Below are 20559 nucleotides of genomic sequence, written 5' to 3'. Positions count from 1 at the left end.
CGGAAACATATGTAAATTAAGTGAAATGGACATAATGCAAAAAAAAACTTAGACACAAAATATAAAAGTTCAATGCTGCAGCAAGTCACTTCTACAAAGTATCACACTTAATTTTCAGGGTACGATGGTGAAATTTGTAAACTCGTGCGTGCTATCACAATTGTATCTGGTTAAGGACAAGCATCAGTTAAGGATCCCTGGCATTCAATATTAAATAGTTTTAAAAAAATCAATAAGATAGAAGTAATAAACATTTTAATAATTAAATGGAAACACTAAGTGCTATAAGTTAATTACAAACAGGAAGACTGAACAAAATAAAGACAAACCACTTAACTACAAACACAAGGAAATCTGCAGATGCTGGTAATTCAAACAACACACACAAAATGCTGGTGGAACACAGCAGGCCAGGCAGCATCTATAGGGAGAAGCGCTGTCGACGTTTCGGGCCGAGACCCTTCGCCAGGACACTTAACTGCAATTGTCTTTCCCATTAGCATGGTTTCTTTAAGGGAAAATCTTTCCTGATGGACCTGTTGGAATTCTTTGAGGAGATTCTAGGATAGATAAGTGGATGTTGTATATTTGGACTTTCAGAAGGCCTTTGACAAGGTGCCACAAATGAGGCTGCTTATCAAGTTAAGAGTCCATGGTATTACAGGAAAATTACTGGCATGGTCAGAGCATTGGCTGATTGGTAGGAGGTAGTGAGTGGGGAAAAAAAGGATCCTTTTCTGGTTGGCTGCCAGTGACTAGTGGTGTTCCACAGGGTTTGGTGTTGGGACCGCTTCTTTTTATGCTGTATATCAATGACTTAGATGATGGAATTGGTGGCTTTGTTGCTAAGTTTGCAGATGATACGAAGATTGGTGGATGGGCAGCTAGTATTGAGGAAACAGGCAGGATACCTACAGAGATGTGATGCTGAGGCTTTATAAGGTACTGGTGAGGCCTCACCTTCAGTATTGCTCTGGGCTCCTCATCCAAGAAAAGATGCACTGCTATTGCAGAGGGTCCAGAGGAGGTTCACAAGGATGTTTCCGGGAAGGAAAGGGTTATCATACGAGGAACACTTGATGGCTCTGGGTCTGTACTCGATCGAATTTAGAAACATGAGGGGGGATCTCATTGACAGCTTTTGAATGTTGAAAGGTCTAGATAGAGTAGATATGGAAAGGATATTTCCCATGGTGGGGGAGTCTAGGACAAGAGGGCACAGTCTCAGGATAGAGGGGCGTCTATTTAAAACAGAGATGCGGAGGAATTTCTTGAGCCAGAGGGTGGTGAGTTTGTGGAATTTGTTACCACGGGCAGCTGTGAAGACCAGGTCATTGGGTGTATTTAAAGCAGAGTTTCATAGCTTCTTGATTAGATACAACATCAAAAGGTTATAGGGAGAAGGCTGGGGAGTGTGGCTGAAGATGGGGGGAAAAAAATCAGCCATGATTCCATGGTGGAGCAGACTTGATGGGCCAAATGGCCTAATTCTACTCCCACATCCTATGGTCTTAAAATCAGAAACACCACCCCCGTCAATCCATGCTACATATGCCAGACACACAGCAGAGAGACAGAGAAAAAGTACCTCCAGCCCTTCACCAATGGGTACTTGTACTTTGTGACTGGACTCAGTACAAGGTGGAAGATGGGATGTTCCAACTTATTCCAGACTTTCTCCTGTAAGTCAGGAATGAGGTGCCAGCCGACAGTTCCCTATGACACTGCCAGCCAAAAGTCAGTACATACTTGCCCATTTCAGAAAGGGCCATTGAACTGGATTACATTGAAAATAAAGTCCAAACTCTGATCCCCAGCTTCGACTGCATGCAGTTTTCCACAATACCACTGGGTGGCAGTAGGTTCAAAATCAATTGAGTCAGCAGCTAGCCAGTCCCATTCTATCTTATTATGGACCATGTCTCGTTAGTCTGTTTTAACATGGAAAGTCTCCCTCCCCACAGTGTTACCTCATCGACATAGTACTTTGACTTTATGGGGACCCATCAGAGAAAGCTTTCAATTATTAGTCACTTCCTCTTATCTATCCTCACCCTCCATCCCCTTCTGCACTACCCTCTGTTCTGCTGGGTTTATTGCCTCATGACTTCCTTGACCAAATAAATAAGGTCAATTACCTCCCTGTCCTCCAACTTTGCTCAAAACAGTCATTTAGTATTAACCCCTCCAAGGTCTGTAGAAATTGATTTGAATTAGAACCAGTCACTAGGCTTGTTGGCTGGGTGATCAACTCTATAGTTACCATGTGATCCTATATTACTGGAGCTCACAATACAGTTGTTCCTTATGAATTCACACAAAATTCTGCAAAGTTCCAAGCATGAGATTTTATTTTAATGCAGCATTTTGTATCCATGTTCGTCACAGCAGAGAATTATTTTCCCTGTTGTAACATATGATAATTATTACTTCGAATTCTTTCCCACAACACTTCAGAAACGTGATCGTCTGAACAATAATTTTACCAGTCCAATCCTTAACAACGTAACAACAACTGCCAGCGTGATCACAGCCGCTCTACCTGAAACCACACACAGAGCACAGCAGCTCCCCTTGGACTTGGCCTTCCGAATGAATACAGGTGGCACATTTTCTGTTCCAAAAATGTAGAACCTCCCGCATTACAAGCCAAGACACAATCCTTTGGGCCTCTGCTAAAAACTGAAGAACATGGCTTCAACAGTCTATGGCACCTCACTGCTGTATCCACTAGAGTAGCCCAGAACTGAGGTGGAATAATAACTTATTGGTAGTGTGGCATTTAAGATACCAGCAACCCAGAAACCAGGACATGATTAAGAGGATGAACTCTAATCCTGCCATGGCAGCTGGAAATTTAAGTTGAATTGATTTGTTTTAAGACAATAGTAAAAACTCATCTGTTTTATTAATAGGAATGATCTGCTGCTGGCCTTACTTAGGCCTGCATGTGGCTACAGAAATATAGTTCCCTCTTCTAAAATGGTCTAGCAAGGCAATCAGTTGAAGAACAAATTAGGGGTGGATAACAAACTCTGCCAATAGCATCAAGGCCCTTGCCCTGTGAATATAAAATAAACCTTGATTTTAAAAATATTCAATTTTCTATTTGGTGTTAGTGATTCCATCGCATTATCATGTGCAATACTGGAGACAAAACTCTAAACTAGCATTGAAAAAATGATGGAACCATTTGGGTCAGTCACTGTAGAAAGAATGGTAGGCTTCCTCAAGCCCTCTTACTCTTTGCTAAAACCGGATTAATCCGATGTTCTTCTGTCCACTGTTGGACAAATGTCAAAATGTTGCAGCATGTTGTTTTACTTCAGATTCCCAGCATCCACAATACATGCATGGGAATGCAGTGCAATATTAACTATTTCTTGCTTTGGTAATAATAACACTTATTCAGGCTTTTCAAATTTAGAGGAACGACATCTGGGGAAGTCAGAGGCCCGGTCCCTGCGAGGCCCTGAACCCAGGCGCAGCCTGTCCTGGAGTTGGAGGCCCGTCTGTGTGTGAGAGAGGAAGGGGGCTTGTTTTTGTTTTGTTGCTGTTGTTGCTTTGCTAAACACTGCAGGCAAGCTAAACTGGCACTGGAATGTGTGGTGACACTTGCGGACTGCCCCCAACACCTCCTTAGGTTGTGTTGGCTGTTAGTGTAAATGACACATTTCACCGTGTTCCAATTACATGTGATAAGTGAATCTGAACAAACTAGTAGATCTACAGATACTATTTCACGAATCTTAAACGCACAAATTTAGTAGACACAGCACACAAGGGCCCTAATTAGTAGCCATTTTTAGCTAATGATTAAAGTGAATGCGCACAGTTCAATGTTCAGCCTATTGATGCAGTAGATTGCGAAGTCAGATGTTCTCGATATACGGCAATCAACATCTCAGAATCAGGTTTATTATTACCAGCATGTGACGTGAAATTTGTTAACTTAGCATCAGCAGTTCAATGCAGTACATATCAAGCAGAGAGAGAAAAGATAATAATACAATAAAACATAATAATCAATAAACAAGTAAATTAATTATGCATATTGAATAGATTTTTTCAAAGTGCAAGAACAGAAATATTGTATATTAAAAAGTGAGGTAGTGTCCGAAGCTTCAATGTCCATTTAGGAATCAGATGGCATAGGGGAAGAAGCTGTTCCTGAATCTCCTATCTAATGGTAACAATGAGAAAAGGACATGCCCTGGGTGCTGGAGGTCTTTAATAATGGACGCTCCATTTCTGAGACACCATTCCCTAAAGATGTCCTGGGTACTTTGTAGGCTAGTGCCCAAGTTGGAGCCGACTAAATTTACAACCCTCTGCAGCTTCTTTCAGTCCTGTGCAGTAGCCCCTCCATACCAGACAGTGATGCAGTCTGTCAGAATGCTCTCCACGGTACAACTGTAGACATTTTTGAGTGTGTTTGTTACCAGTTTCAAGCAGCAAAATCATCATCTTCTCCATAAAAAGGGCAATTCAGGAAATGAATACCCAAACCTTCAACAGCATGAAAGTAAGGGATCTACATTTAATTTGTGTACATCAGGCACCCAGTACAACCCAGATCACAATTAAGAAAGCTGCAGAAGACAGGAAGTACTGCAGCTCTCAGATGGTCTGCAATATTTTTAAGTAAATTTATTATCGAAGTACATATATGTCACCATATACTACCTTGAGATTTACTTTCTTGCAGGCATTCACAGTAAATATAAAGAAACACAACAGAATCAATGGAAAAACTACGCACAACAAAGTTGGACAACCAACCAATATGCACAAGACAACAAACTGTGCAAATACAAGAAAGGAAAAAAAAGAACAAAATAATAAATAAATATCGGGAACATGAGATGAAGAGCGAGTCCATAGGTTCCGGAATCAGTTCAGTGTTGGGGTGAGTGAAGTTATTCACTCTGGTTCAAGAACCTGATGGTTCAGGGGTAGTAACGTCTTGACCCTGGTAGTATTGGGATCTATGGCTTCTGTACCTCCTTGTACCACCGATGGCAACAGCATGACCATGGTTTGGATGGTGGAGGACCTTGTTGATGGATGCTGCCTTCCAGCAGCAGTGCTCCTTGTAGATGTACTCAACGGTGGGGAGAGCTTTACCTTTGATGGACTGGGCTGTACCCACAACAATTTTTGTAGGCTCTTCCATCAAGGGCATTGACATTTCCATACCAGACTTAATGCAACCAGTCAATATACTCTCCAGTGCTCATCTATAGAAGTTCGTCAGTTTTAGATGACATGCCAAATCCTCACAAACTTCTAAGTAGAGACTCTTGTGCTTTCTTTGTAAAATGCTGGACCAAGGACAGATCCTCTGAAATAACACCAACAAATTTAAAGGTGCTGACTCTCTCCACCTCTGATCCCCTGATGAGGACTGGCTCATGGATCTCTGGTTTCCTCCTCATGTAGTGAATCATCAGCTCTTTGATTTTGCTGACGTTGAGCGAGAGGCTATTGTTGTGGCATCATTCAGCCAGGTTTTCAATCTCCCTCAGTGATGAAGCATGCCGGTCCAAAATGTGCTTATGTTGTACTACTGACTGCAAGCATCCGTGGCATACTTAGGTAACTGACAATCCCTGTGCTTCTTCCAACTCTCTTTATTGGAGCCAAGTTGTGTCATGATCCTTGTCACCCTGTTTAGACAACACCATTTAACTCCAACCATTTACAAGGGTTCAGTATTAATTCCAATACCTTTATATATCTCTAGCAGGTAACCTTATTGTGAAGACTGTGAGATCCTGCTGCTCTTGCTCCCAATGAAGACTTTGCACAGCATGACCTTGAGAACCTGGCCACCAGACAATTTGTTCAGTCAGCCTGACCAGTGCAATCATTTCCGACTGACTGAGGGTGCTGCATGTCTCAGATCTGTGCACCAAAGAAACACCACTGAAGAAGTTCTATGTTGCCATTTTATTTTAAACATGCAATGTAAGCAGTACTGATGGAAACTGATCAGCTTTTGCTCTGGGGGTGCCTAAGATGCCCATATTTCCATGGCATAGATGAGAATGCCAAGTACGTAAGCTTTCGTCAACAGCACGATGATCTTGATGGCGACACTGATGTTGCTCTATATTGACTAGTCTGTCTGCCAAAGATTGCAGCAGTCTTTCTGATGCAAGCATTGACATTTTTCATCGTTTTTAAAGATCAGTAACCGAGGCAGCTGAATGTTTGAGCTGCAGTAACGGTTCAATGATCTACTATTTGAGAACATTTGACTGCAGCAGGGTAGCATACCGGGTAATGCGAAGCTACACGGTGCCAGCAATCGCCGATCAGACAATTCCCACCACTGTCTGCAAGGACTCTCTCCCCACGACTCTCTACGTTTCCACCCACATTTCAAAAGCGTACAGTTAGGGTTAGTGACTTGTGGGCATGCTATGTTGGCGCTGGAAGTGTGACAATACTTACAGGCGGCCCCCAGCACAATCCTCAGTCATTTAATTTGATGCAATTCACTAAATGCTGTTTCCATGTAAATGTAATAAATATTTTTTCTAAACTTTTGTTAGGTATCCAGCTCTCCAAGTGATCTTTCTTTAAACTTACGAGGGGTGATTGATAAGTTCGTGGCCTAAGGTAGAAAGAGTCAATTTCAGAAAACCTAGCACATTCATTTTTCAACATAGTCCCCTCCTACATTTACACACTTAGTCCAGCAGTCGTGGAGCATATGGATCTTGGACCTTCAGAAAGTGTCCAACAGATGGGTGATTGATACACTTGTGGTCTAAGATAGAAGGAGATGAGTTATACAGCTCTCATTACATGCACATGCAGTTCAACTCTTTGAGTGATTATGCAGAAAGTTTGAAGTTAATAACTCATCTCCTTCTACCTTAGGCCACAAACTTATCAATTACCCCTCGTACTATGGTCCCATTCCCTTCAAACTCACTTGGGTTCCAGTTCCCATGCTCCCTATATTATATTACTTTGCTGTGAAATGTAATAATTATTTGCACCACTGTGCTACCTAACATCTAAAAAAGTGAACAGGAATAATATATAATTGTCCAGAATATCTACTACCCCTACACCAAAGTCCCAGATGTGCCCAGTTACCCGAATGTTACTGCACTTTGAATTGATTTTGTGAAAGTTTCCTGGTAAGCATCCCTCTCACTTCAGTCTTCAACTTGTGGTTTGGTAGCTAAAGGAATTTCCCATCCAGTCTTGTATGAAATAAGTTTTCCATGCTATCACTATTATGGACATAAATTCAAACCAAAACACACATAAATTCTTCACCTAGCAATAAATGAACAGTCATGGGTTGTTTGAAAGATAACCAACAGTCAAGAAACTGAGAACTCGGCTATATATATTAAATTATCATTTGAACAAACAGCTGGGGGGGGGGGGGGGGTTCAATTTAGTATCTATAAAATAGCATCAAGGAGCCATAAGAACAGTGTGGAATGCTGAGCTTGTTTGGTATGAAACATTATAGATAAAACAAAATAAGAAATTCAGAGGAGACCAAGTTTAAATAAGAAACATAATTTACCACTGGAACACTCGTCTTTCTAATAAAAGTTTACTTCGACATCTGTACCTAGTGAACTACAGTATTTTTCTGTAGACAGAGTAGTCACATGGAGTGATTCATATATGTAATTTAATAAATCAACATGTTACAAATAAAATACTACTGGAAACAATAGTAACAACTACACAAATTTAAACCAGAAAACATTTGAAAGAAGGGGTATGGAATATTTGAGATTGGACCATCCACCCCAAACTCGAATATCCCAGTCAAGTCACTAACAGTGAGGGTTCAGTTTTTCCTGGCACAGCAATCGAAGCTTCGCACTTTTCTCGGCCTTTAGCCTCCATACAACCTCCACCTATTAGCTGTCTCGTTTCTCTCATTGTGCCTCTGCTCTGCTCCTACTCAAACTCACTCTGCATTTTAATTAATTTATACACTTTGCGATACAGCATGGAATAGGCACTTCTGGCCATCTGAACCAGGCCACCCAGCAATAACCCTAATCCAATCACAGGACAACTTACAATGACCAGTTAACCTACCCGGTATGTCTTTGGACTACGGGAGGAAAATGGAACACCCAGGCAAAACCCACACATTCCACAGGGAGGATGTACAGACTCCTCACAGACAGCGCTGGAATTCCAAACTCTGGAATGCCCTGAGCTGTAACTGCATCACACCAACCATTACACTACCGTGATGCCATGAACTACCCCTTACTCCTCATAGGCACTATACAGAGATACACAAGTTTTATTTATCACATCTCCTTACTTATCACATCCTTTTTGTTTTAATTTGGCCAGCTGAAGAATTTAAATTCAAATAAAGAAAATTCCTAATTTCAAAAACTTAGTTTCCTTAAGTGCAATCATGAAACTTGAACTAATATCCTGCTAAGATGGAAATCAAACATCCTCCAAATATTCAGGTCAGTCAATATCATTGGGTGGTTGTCCTTCATAAGAACTCCAAGATCACTAATCTGAAACATTACTGCTTTCTCTGCACTGATAATTCTGGCCCAGCTGAAGATGTCCATTATTTTGTTAGTAATTTCAAAAAAAAGTTCAAAGTAAAATCTATTATCTGAGTGCATACACGGCAACACATACAACCCTGAGATTCTGTTTCTCTCGACAAGTTCAGCAACAGTAACTATAAAACATAAGCAAACTGTGCAAATGCAGACATAAATAAATAACAATTCAAAATGAGCATGAAATAGGAAGATAAAGAGCCTTTAAAGTGAGACCATCGGCTATGGGAACACCAGAAACAGAATGAGTGTAGTTATCCCAAGAGCCTGATGGTTGAGCGGTAGTAACTGTTCTTGAACCTGGCAGTGCAAGTCCTGAGGCTCTTGTACCTTCTACCTGATGGCAGCAGTGAGAAAAGAGCACGGCCTGGTTGGTGAGGATCTTCGATGATAGATGCTGCTTTTCTATGGCAACATTTCACATAGATGTGCGCAACGGTTGTGAGGGTTTTTACCCGTGATGTACTTGGCCAAATCCACTACCTTTTGTAGGATTCTGTGGGCATTGGTGCTCCTATACCAGGCCGTAATGGAGGACACTTTCTGTGGTGATATCACGTGTCACATGTCAGAACGTGATTGGACAGAGTTATGAGCATACGCAGAAATGACAAAAACATCAAGAAGCTTGTACGTTAAAACGTGGTTGCTGTTTGCTGTTGTAAATAAAAGTTCTATTCTTCCAGAATATGGTTTTTTCTTAGTAACCCACAGAACGTATAAAGAATACAACATGGTGTCAGAAGTCGGTCTGGAAGAATAATTCGTTTCGCTAACACGGGAAAGCGAAGATAATCAAAATAAAAACTCGAACTTTTTCGTTGTTTGCTAACAGCTTTAAGAATGGAAGTTTTGCGAACCTCTGAAAATACTTCAGCTGACTGGGAACGTAGCTGAAAATTGGAAAAGATTTAAACAGCGTTTTGAAATTTATTTACTGGCCATCGGAGCAGAAAATAAATGGGAAAAAAACGAGAGCTGCTATTCTACTCGCGTGATTGGGGATGACGCATTTGAGGTATATAACGATTTTACTTTTGAGAATGGAGATAATTTGAATCTCAAAGCAATAATCGACAAGTTTGAAGCATTTTGTATACTGAAGCACAATGTGACGTATGAACGGTACATGCAAGCAGAGAACTGGTCAAATGATTGATCAATTTGTTAAGGAATTGAGAAACCACAGTAAAACATGCAAGTTTGCACAGCTGACGGACTCTCTCATTAAAGACAGAATGTTTGTGGCATTCTGGATAATGGTCTGAGAGAAAGACTCTTAAGAGAACAAGTCATCGACCTGGAAAAAGCTTTGAGGCTGTGCAATGCTTCGGAAACTGTGATGTTGCAGGCAAAAGAGCTTTTTATTGAGACCTACGTAGATGCTGTAAAGCGCGAATCTATTAGAAAAAATAATGAAGTGACAACAAAACCGACAGCGAGCAAGACATCATCTGAAAGAAAAAAACTTTGTGATCGCTGTGGGCCGGCAGCACCGACCTAAAATGTGTCCAGTGTATCGGAAAGTGTGCAACAACTGTGGTAAGAGTAATCATTTTTCATGCTGCTGCAGAAGTAGAAAGGAAATAAAACATGTAAATGCAGTGCTTGAAAATGAACATGAGGAGTTTGATATCAATGTGCTTTGTGAAAATAAACCAAGTAAGAATGACTGGACTACGCCATTGCAAGTGAACCAAATCATTATTCTGTTTAAACTGCATACTGGAGCACAAGTAAATGTTCTTGCAGAATCTGAGTTTAATGCATTAAAGCCAAGACCAAAGTTACATCAGACAAATATAAAAGTGACTGGGTATTCGGGTGCAGGCATTCCAGTTAAAGGAACATGTGTGGCAAAAGTATCACACAAAAATATGGTGCACACGCTTTCATTTGTGCTCGTGCCTAAGAATGTACAGTCAATACTGGGTTTATCTGCCTGTGAGAGACTCAATTTGGTGAAGAGAGTCTTAGTCCTGGACAGTGACACAGAGTCAGAATACAGAAGCTTGATGAAAGAGCGAGAGAGAACAGAATTTGATTCCAACGCAGCAAAAGTAAAAGAAGTCATAAAGATCCCAGACCATCCCTTTTTACCAAACTTGCCGGTACAGTAAAAAACGGATCTGAAGCCAAAGAGTGACAAGAATCGGGATCCAATTGAAGAAGTGAAAGAACAAGTGAAGGAATTGAGAAGTTTTATTGAAATGATGAAGTCTCAGCATAAAAAAGAGATCACACAGCTAATGAAGGAATTGTGATTTCTTCGCAAAGAGCCATCTTCAGAGTTTCCATTCACTGATGCAGACCAAACATGAAAATAAAACGAAACACAAGAACTGTGTGAACCACTGAGGTCTACTCGTGTTCGTAAACCCCCAGAGAGATTGATAGAGGCATGTTAAATTATGCATTTGTTTTGATTAATGTTGCTAATTGTTTTTCTTTTAAAGGCAGGTTTGGTGATATCAAGTGTCACGTGTCAGAATGTGATTGTACAGTTATGAGCACGCGCAGAAATGACAGAAACATCGCGAAGCTTGTATGTTAAAACGTGGTTGACGTTTGCTGTTGTAAATGACAGTTCTAATTTTGTTCTTCCAGAATATGGCTTGTTCTTAGTATGTATAAAGAACACAAAACTTTCCGCACATGTCTATAGAAGTATGCCGAAGTTTTTAATTCAATGCTGAAGAAGCGCTGTCGTGCTTTCTTTGCAACTGTTTATATGATGAATTAAGATTTCCATTGTCTGTAATGTTTTCACCTTCCAAATACCTGCCTTTTATTTAGTCTCAGATCCACCAAAGTAATGACCCTTAGTTAAATCATTCAATTGCAATTACAACGACGTCCGAGGATATATAAAGCAAATACTTGAAACTTGTTGATCTTCCAGCGCAACGAGATGTCGGTAAGGGAATGCTGCCGACTGGTAGATTCCAGGCTAAAGTGTTAAAAGGATTGAGTGCACGAACCAAATGACATTAAGAATGTTGAATAGATTTTGCCATGAATTGTTCTTTAGTTCTGAAATACCAGTAGAGTTTGCAAACTCCGCCGCCTCCCAAGGGCGCTGCACACGTGCTCCGCAAAATGCCTCAGCCGCTGCACGACAACCAATCAGCGTCCCCGCACGGGGAGCACGTATGGTCCTAAAATACCTGCCGTCTAATCAGCACACAGCAGCTGCAACGCAGCAGCCAATCAGAAATAGGGGGCGTGACAGGAGGCAGCGCCCACGTGGAAAAAGGGACCTTCACCCCAGACTGTCCATCCGTTTTTTTTGAAGTGACACCCTCATTGTAGACAGAGGGAGACAAACAATTCGAGAATAAATAAATAAAACTGACTAATTCAACGAAGTGTTTCTAAACTCCGCAATATCCACCGCAGTTATATTCTTTCTACGCCGCACGACAAGAATTAGTTTACAATGTTTTATTTTAAGTGCGACACAGGTTTGGGAGCTACCCAAAGACCTGCACTGTGCAACGGATGTGCACCCTTGATAACAAAATAGAGAAAAACAAAGATATTCCATTTGAATTCACGCTGTATTGTCAACTTGCAGTGTTGATTCGTGATCTCAATCAAAGATAGGAATAATAAAATTCTGATGCAATATCGGGTAATAAATATTCCGAAAAAATCATCTTCGTAAAGAATAAAATTCAACTTGCTTCAAAAAATGGAAAAAAAATTCTTATTGCATTCTTCTACTGCCAGGAAGAAATTTTCCTGCCACAATTTTCTGCTTTAGAGGGACGGTATACTTTTTCCAATATGTAAAGGTAAATATTGAGCAATACAAATGTGAAGGAAAAAAATCTAGGGCCGAAATTTATATAAGAATAATTAACAGTCTAAAACCTTATCAGTCAATACATAATTCACTGGCATTTAGTGTCATTCCGACACCATAACATGTTTACGTTAAAATATTTTTATCTTCAAAACACGTCGTTTTCCGTGCATTATCTAACAATGAATAAAATCAGATATTATAAGCTGCTGATTAAAAGGTCTATCCGTTTTACAAGGTTTGTACACAATCTATAGCAAAGATTTTTACTTACTCGACTCCAGCAGATTAAATCATCCGTCCCCGAATCTTCCACCAAGGTCCATAACTTGTTCAAGAAAGCAGGTACATTGCAATTTTGTCTCATTTCCCTCCACCAAAGCAATTGTAAGTTGTGAATAAACTTCTTCTGCCACTTTCCTTTTATAATACAATGTACTGCTTCCCGCACAGACGAGATAGGTCGAATTACTATACTTATGCACTTCCAAGAGGATGGACTCCCGTTTATTTTTAATTACGTTTATTGCGAAGTACATGCTCGACATGTGGGCGGAGCCTCTCGCACAGCAACTGACAATCATAGAATGAAACGACACGGACAGGGCAAGGAATGGAGGCGGCACGAAAACCTCCCGACGAATGGGAAAGGGATATTCTCACGCCGCTTTAGAGTGGCAGTTAAACCATCCAATGAAAAAGCGGATTAGTTGGCTCGGGTCTCGCTAAATTTCTTTGTATTGCGCGTGAGCACTTGCGTAATGACGTACGAGTAGTGAATAATCTTCTATTTGAATAGCGATACATAATAGCTGGAGCAATTACATTTGTTAAAAATAGAAAATAAATATATTAGCGAGAAATTATTATATTAATAAAAGCAGAAAATACTGGTTTACTCAACAGCTCGGGCAGATTTTATGGAGAACGCATCTAGAGTTAACACCCCAGTCAGATGATTTTTAATCCTAATTATTTTGTTCTAAGTAAATTAGTATAATATTGAAACATGTTCAAAGGTGCAGTGAAAAACCGTCCAATCAGATCCATTACATAACAGTGCTTTGAGGTAGTGCAAGGCAAGAATAAAGTTTTACTGAGAGGAAGAGAGTGCTAGTAGACAATAGGTGCAAGTCATAACGAGGTAGCTTGTGAGGTCAAGAATTCATCTCATCGTACTAGGGAACAATTTAGCAGTCCTATAACATTGGGATAGAATCTGTCCTTGTGCCTTATGGTATGTCAGACACCCTGAGCCAATAGGCTGGTCCTGGACTAGTTTCCACGGCATTATTTTCTTATTATTATTTAATTATTTATGGTTTTACATTGCTATATTTCTACACTATTCTTGGTTGGTGCAACTGTAACGAAACCCAGTTTCCCTCGGGATCAATAAAGTATGCTGTCTGTCTGTCTGTATATGCATTCAGGCTCTTGCCAGATCAGGGAGAGGAGAGAGAAGACCCTGGGGTCAGTGGGGTCTTTGATTATGCTACCCACACTAAATACTGGAGGATCTTAGCAGGCTAGACAGCATCTATGGAAAAAAGTACAGTCGATGTTTCAGGGCAAGGCTCTTCAGTCTTGCTGAAGGGTCTTGGATGTGTTGCTTGGATTTCCAGCATCTACAGATTCTCTTGTTTGTTCTTTGATTATGCTGACTAGTTTACCGAGGCTGAGAAGTGTAGAGGGAGCCCATGGAGACAGGTGTCCATGATATAGCTCAATATCATCTGCGGTTCCTTGTGGTCACAGGAGAGCAGCTCCCATAGCAAGTTGAATTGCCTCTGGTGCATCAGTAAAAATTGGTGAGGGTCAACGAGGACATGCTAAATTTCTTTGGCCTCCTGAGAAAGTAGAGGCATCGGTGAGCTTTCTTGGCTGTGCCATCGATGTGTTGGATCAGGACAGAAACAGAAAACCTACAGCACAATACAGGCCCTTCGGCCCACAAAGCTGTGCCAAACATGTCCTTACCTAGGGTTACACATAGCCCTCTATTATACCTATCCAGGAGTCTCTTAAAGACCCTATGGTATCCACCTCCACCACCATCACCGGCAGCTCATTCCACGCACTCACCACTCTCTTTGTAAACAAACTTACCCCTGACATCTCCTCTGTACCTACTTCCAAGCACCTTAAAACTGTGCCCTCACATGCTAGCCATTTCAGCCCTGGGGAAAAACCTCTGACTATCCACACAATCAATGACTCCATGAAACTTGAAACTCTCAACCTCAGCACGACAGCATATGCACTGCCCCACTCCCTTCCCGAGATTGCTGGCTAATTGCTTTGCTGACATTGAGGGGAAGGTTGCTGTGAAAACACCACATCACTAAGCACTCTAGGTCCTTCTGTACTCTGACTCATCATCATGAGATACAGCCCACTACAGAGGCGTCATCTGCAAACTCGAGGAGTCAGAGCGGAACTCAGCCATGCAAGTTCAAGTTTAATTATCATTCAACCATACACATGAATATAGTAAAACAAAACAGCGTTTCTCCAGAGACAAGGTGCAAATCACATTAACAACAGCACAGAGCAAAAAAATGGGTATGATTTCAGATCGATTGTCCTCGTCCAGCTTGTTCTTCCATGGAGTGAACACCACAGTTGTGAGTGTATATGGAGTAGAAATAAAGTGTTGAGGATGTAGCCCTGTGAGGCACCACAATCTGTGTTGAGAATAATCACGGCAGAGGTGCTACTGCCTATAGCAATCTGTGGTCAGGAAGTCAAGGATATGTTCAGGCCCAGTTCTAGGGGGTTTGAAGATGCTAGGAATTATAATATTGAAGGCAGAGTTGCAGTCAATGAACAATAGTCTAAAATGAAAGCCTTTACTGTCCAGATGCTGTAAGAGATGAGCACAGGGTCAGGGAGATGACAGCTGCTGTAGACTTGTTTAGACTATAGGTTTGTTTAGACTTTAGGCAAATTATAATGGGCCAAGGTTGTCCGGGTGTCCGAAGTTAATACATGCTAAGACCAGTCTGTCCCAAAGCACTTTATGATAGTGGATGTCAAAGTCACTGGACAGTAAGTTATTAAGACATGTTACCTTGTTTTTCTTGGGTAGCAGGAAAATAGTGGTCTTCTTTAATCAGGTGGGTATCTCTGATTGAAGCAGGTAGGGGTAAATAATATCTGCAAATACCAATTTCCCCCCACCCCCACAAGATCCATGAACACACCCAAGGATATCAGCCAGGCCAGCTGCTTTCTATAAGTCCACTCTCCAGAGAACTGATCCTATGTCTACAACAGTGACTGTGAGTTCAGGTGGATTAGCGACTGTCAGGATGGGTGATGATATTCCAATCCCCTTCTGTTCAAAACATGCATAGAATACATTAAACTCATTGGGAAGGAATGTGCTGTTGTCAGCGATGCTGCCTGACTTTGTTTTGGCGTTCAGTACAGCATGGTGGAAACTGAGCTGCACGATAATTGACTTGGATGACAGGGGTGCAGATATGAAGAACAAAGGCTTAGTCATCTACATTGGCTCAATGTTAGCTGTGATGGATAATGATGGCAATGTGCAATAAGGATAAATTAAATTAGGCCTACGACTATGCCAGCCCTTCCCAAAACCCTCATTCCACCGCTAGCCAAAAATCTGTCCGTTCTGGCCTCAAACATTCAGCAACTCAGCCTCACACCTCCTTGGGGCTAGAGATTTCTAGCCTTATCATGCTTTTGAGAAAGTAAACTCTCACTTTATCTTAAACAGACATACTATTTCTGAAACAGCCCTAGATTACTCTGCAAGTGGAAATCACTCACCTATCCTTCAAAAAGGTCACTTGCCATTGTACCAAACTCCAATAACAGGCAAATTTTCTTAACCACTCCTGGAATACAGTCAGAGGATTACAGACAGAAACTGGCCCTTCAACCCATCTAGTCCATGCTGAAACCATTTAAACTGTCTACTCCCATCGACCTCAACAGGGACGACAGCCCTCCATGTACCTACCCAAACTTCTCTTAAATGTCAAAATCAAGCTCACATCCACCACTGCTGCAGGCAGCTAATTCCACACTCTCATGACCCCCTGAGTAAAGAAATTTCCCCTCATGTTCCCCTTAAACTTATCACCTTTCACCCTTAACCCATGACCTCTGGTTGTAGCCCCACCCAACCTTCTAGATCCTAAAGAATAAAGTCCCAGCCAATTCAATCTTTCCTTATAACTCAGGTCCTTCAGATCCAGCAACATCCTTGTAAATTTTCTCTGCACTCTTTCAACCTTGTTTACATCTTTCCTGCTGATCAAAACTGCACACAATACTCCAAAATAGACCTCACCATACATCTTCAACACAACAGCCCAACTTCTGTACTCAATACATTGATTTAGAAGGCCAATGTGCCAAAAGCTTTCTTTACAACCCTATCTACCTGTGATGCCACTTTCAATGAATTATGGACCTGTATTCCCAGATCCCTTTGTTCTACCACACTCCTCAGTGCCCTACCGTTCATTGTGTAAGACCCACTCTCATTGATTCTACCAAAGTACACAACCTCGCACTTGTCTGCATTAATTTCCATCTGCCACTTTTCAGCCCATTTTTCCAGCTGATGCAGATCCCTCTGCAAGCCATGATAGCCTTCCTCGCTGTCCACAGCGCCCAACCAAGCTCGCTGTCATCTGCAGATCTGCTGATCTAGTTTACCACATTGTCACCCAGGTCATTGATATAGATGACAAACAACAAAGGCCCCAGCACTGATCCCTGGGGCACACAACTAATCACAGGCCTCCAGTCAGAGAGACAACCCTTTACTACCACTCAGTGTCTAATCCAGTTTACTACCTTACCCTAAATGCCGAGCGACAGAACCTTCCTGACAAGCCTCCCATGCAGGACCTTGTCAAATGGCTTACTAAAGTCCATGTAGGCAACATCCACTGCCTTGCCTTCATCCACTTACCTGGTAACTTCCTCAAAAAACTCAAAGACTGGTTAGATATGAGCTAGCATGCATAAAGCCATGCTGACTATCGTTAATCAGTCCATGTCTATTCAAATACTTATATATCTGTTTCCTTAGAATAACTTCCAATAACTTTCCCACAATTGATGTCAGACTCACTGGCCTACAGAGTGCAATACTGGATCTGCTATTAGGGAATGAGACAGGGCAGGTGACAGAAGTTTGTGTAGGGGAACACTTTGCATCCAGTAACCACAATGCCATTAGCTTCAAAGTAAATATGCAAAATGATAGGTCTGGTCCGCAGGTTGAGATTCAAAATTGGAAAAAGGCCATTTTTGATGGCGTAAGAAATAATCTGACAAGTGTGGATTGGGACAGGCTGTTCTCTGGCAAAGGTGTACTTGGAAAGTGGGAGGCCTTCAAAAAAGAAATTTGAGAGTTCAAAGCTTGTATGTGCCTGTCAGAATAAAAGGTAAAGGTAACAAATGTAAGGAACCTTGGTTTTCAGGAGATATTGAGGCCTTGGTTAAAAGAAAAAAGGTTCATAGCAGGTATCGGCAGGTAGGAACAAATGAGGTCCTTATGGAGCACAAGAAATGCAAGAGAACACTTGAGAAAGAAATCAGGAGGGCTAAAAGAAGGCATGAAGTTGCTCTTGCAGACAAGGAGAAGGAGAATCCTAAGGATACATTAAGAGGAAAATGATTTCAAGGGGCAAAATTGAACCTCACGAAGACAAGGATGGTAATCCATATGTGGAGGCAAAAGAGGCGGGGAAGATCTTAAATGAATTCTTTGCATTTCTATTTTCTTGGGAGACGGAGACAGAGGCAGAGTCTATAGAAGTAAGGAAAAGCGGCACCAACTTCATGGACCCTGTACAGATTACAGAGAAGGGGGTGTTTGCTACCCTGAGGCAAATCAGGGTGGATAAATCCCCAGAGCCTGCCGAGGTGTTCCCTTGGACCCTACAGGAGCAAGTGCAGAAATATCTAGCAGAGATATTTAAAACTTCTTTTGTGACATGAGAGGTACCAGAGGATTTGAGTGTAGCCATTTTTATTCTGCTGCTTAAAAAAGGCTCTAAACAGAAACCAGGAAATTCCTAGGACTTGGATGGTCTGATAATATAGCCCATTAACATGGTCCTACCTTTCTTATTTCTCAGTTCCAACCATAACGCCTCATTAGTCGAGTTCTCCAATCTGTCCTGACAGAGCACTGCTGTGACATTTTCCCTGACTACTTAACCTTCCTCCTTAAACCCTCCCACTCGGTCATGTCTAAAACAACAGAAACCCAGAATATTGAACTGCCAGTCCTGCCCCTCCTGCAACCAAGTCTCGCCAATGGCTACAATATCATAATTTCAGGTGTCGATCCATGCGCTGCACTCATCCTACGATAGACCTTGCATTGAAATATATACACACCTCAGGACACTAGTTGTACCATGCTCAGTCTTTTGATTCCTGACTTCCTCTGCCAACATCTGCCTCCACAATGTCTCCACTAAGTGTTCTGGCACTCTGGTTCCCATCCCCCTGAAACTCTAGCATTAACAAACATACCCGCTAGGATATTAGTCCCCCTCCTGTTAAGGTGCAAACCGTCCCTCTGTACAGGTCTCACTTTCCCTGGAAGAGAGCTCAATGATCCAAAAATTCCCCCCTACACCAACTCCTTAACCACATGTTAAGATGTATAATCTCCCTTGTTCTGGCCTCACTAGCACGTAGCAATCCTGAGATCACAACCCTGGAGATCCTGGCCTTTAACCTAGCACCCAACTCCCTATGCAGATCCTTGTCATTGGTACCTACATGGACCACAGCCTCTGCCTGTTCACCCTCCCATAAGAATGCTGAGGACTTGACCGAGATGCCCCGAACCCAAGCACCCGGGAGTCCACAAGCCATCCAGGAATCTCATTCTCGCCCACCAAACCTCCTGTCCTTTCCCCTGACTAACGAGTCCTCTATCACCACAACTTGCCCTTTTCCCCCCTTCACTACTGAGTCACAAAGCCACACTCAGTAGCAGAGACCTGATCACTGCGGCTTTCCTCTGTTAGGCCAAACCACCACCACCATAAGTATCCGAAGTGATATACGTGCTGTTGAGGGGCATGGCCACAGGGCACTCTGCACTGGCTCCTTAACCCCTTTCCCCTTCTTGACAGTCAACCAGATTCCTGTATTGTGCACCTTGGGTATAACTACCTCTCTATTCATCTAATCTATCATCCCTTCAGCCTTCTGAATGATCCAGAGTTCATCCAGTTCCAGCTTCAACTCCTTAACACGGATATTCAGAAGTTGCAGCTGGATTCACTTCTCACAGTTGTAGTCGTCAGGGAGGTCTCCATGCCTTGCAGCATCCTGCAAGAGGAGCATTCAACTATCCTGCCTGGCATCTCTACTGTCCTGACTGATCAGATATAAAGAAGGGAAGGGGGAAAAAAACACTTAACCTCATGCTTTTCTTCAGTTCCTCTGACTGGATCCTCTTCGCTGAAGACTCAAAGATCTAAGGCCTCAAGATCACCACTCTGATGAAGGCCATCGCACTTGTCCCTGCCTTCCTTTAATTTGCTCTTGCTAATCAATCCCAAACACAGACTAGTCATAGAAACTTAGAAAACCTACAGAACAATACAGGCCCTATGGCCCACAAAAATTGTGCTGAACATGTCCCTACCTTAGAAATTACTAGGCTTACCCATAGCCCTCTATTTTTCTAAGCTCCATGTACCTATCCAAAAGTTCCTTAAAAGACCCTATCGTATCCACCTCCACCACTGTTACCAGCCGCCCATTCCATGCACTCAGCATTCTGAGTAAAAAACTTACCTCTGACATCTCTTCTGTACCTACTCCCCAGCACCTTAAACCTGTGTCCTCTTGTGGCAACCATTTCAGCCCTGGGAAAAAGTCTCTGACTATCCACACGATCAATGCCTCTCATCATCTTGTACACCTCTATCAGGTCACCTCTCATCTTCTGTCACTCCAAGGAGGAAAGGCCAAGATCACTCATCCTATTCTCATAAGACACGCTTCCCAATCCAGGCAACATCCTTGTAAATATCCTCTGCACCCAATGGCTTCCACATCATTCCTGTAGTGAGGCGACCAGAACTGAGCACAGTACTCCAAGTGGGGTCTGAGCAGGTCACTGGTCAGACCTCAACTTACACT

General features: G+C 42.0%; 1 protein-coding gene across 2 annotated transcripts in view; it reads right to left on the bottom strand.

Moving 5' to 3' along the window:
* Positions 1-12958, bottom strand: part of LOC140734302 (heat shock factor protein 2-like) — a 47323-nt gene extending 34365 nt beyond the window's left edge. For both annotated transcript variants that reach the window (XM_073058080.1, XM_073058081.1), the window contains exon 1: positions 12671-12958. In XM_073058080.1, coding sequence (XP_072914181.1) covers positions 12671-12763 — 93 coding nt within the window. In that variant the 5' untranslated portion in view covers positions 12764-12958. The remainder of the gene's footprint in view (positions 1-12670) is intronic.
* Positions 12959-20559: the final 7601 nt, after the last annotated feature.

The sequence above is a fragment of the Hemitrygon akajei genome, chromosome 10 (genome assembly GCF_048418815.1).
Source record: "Hemitrygon akajei chromosome 10, sHemAka1.3, whole genome shotgun sequence".
Classification (NCBI taxonomy): Eukaryota; Metazoa; Chordata; class Chondrichthyes; order Myliobatiformes; family Dasyatidae; genus Hemitrygon; species Hemitrygon akajei.
The sequence above is the reverse complement of the archived record's forward strand: the minus strand, read 5'-3'. Positions and strand labels throughout refer to the sequence as shown.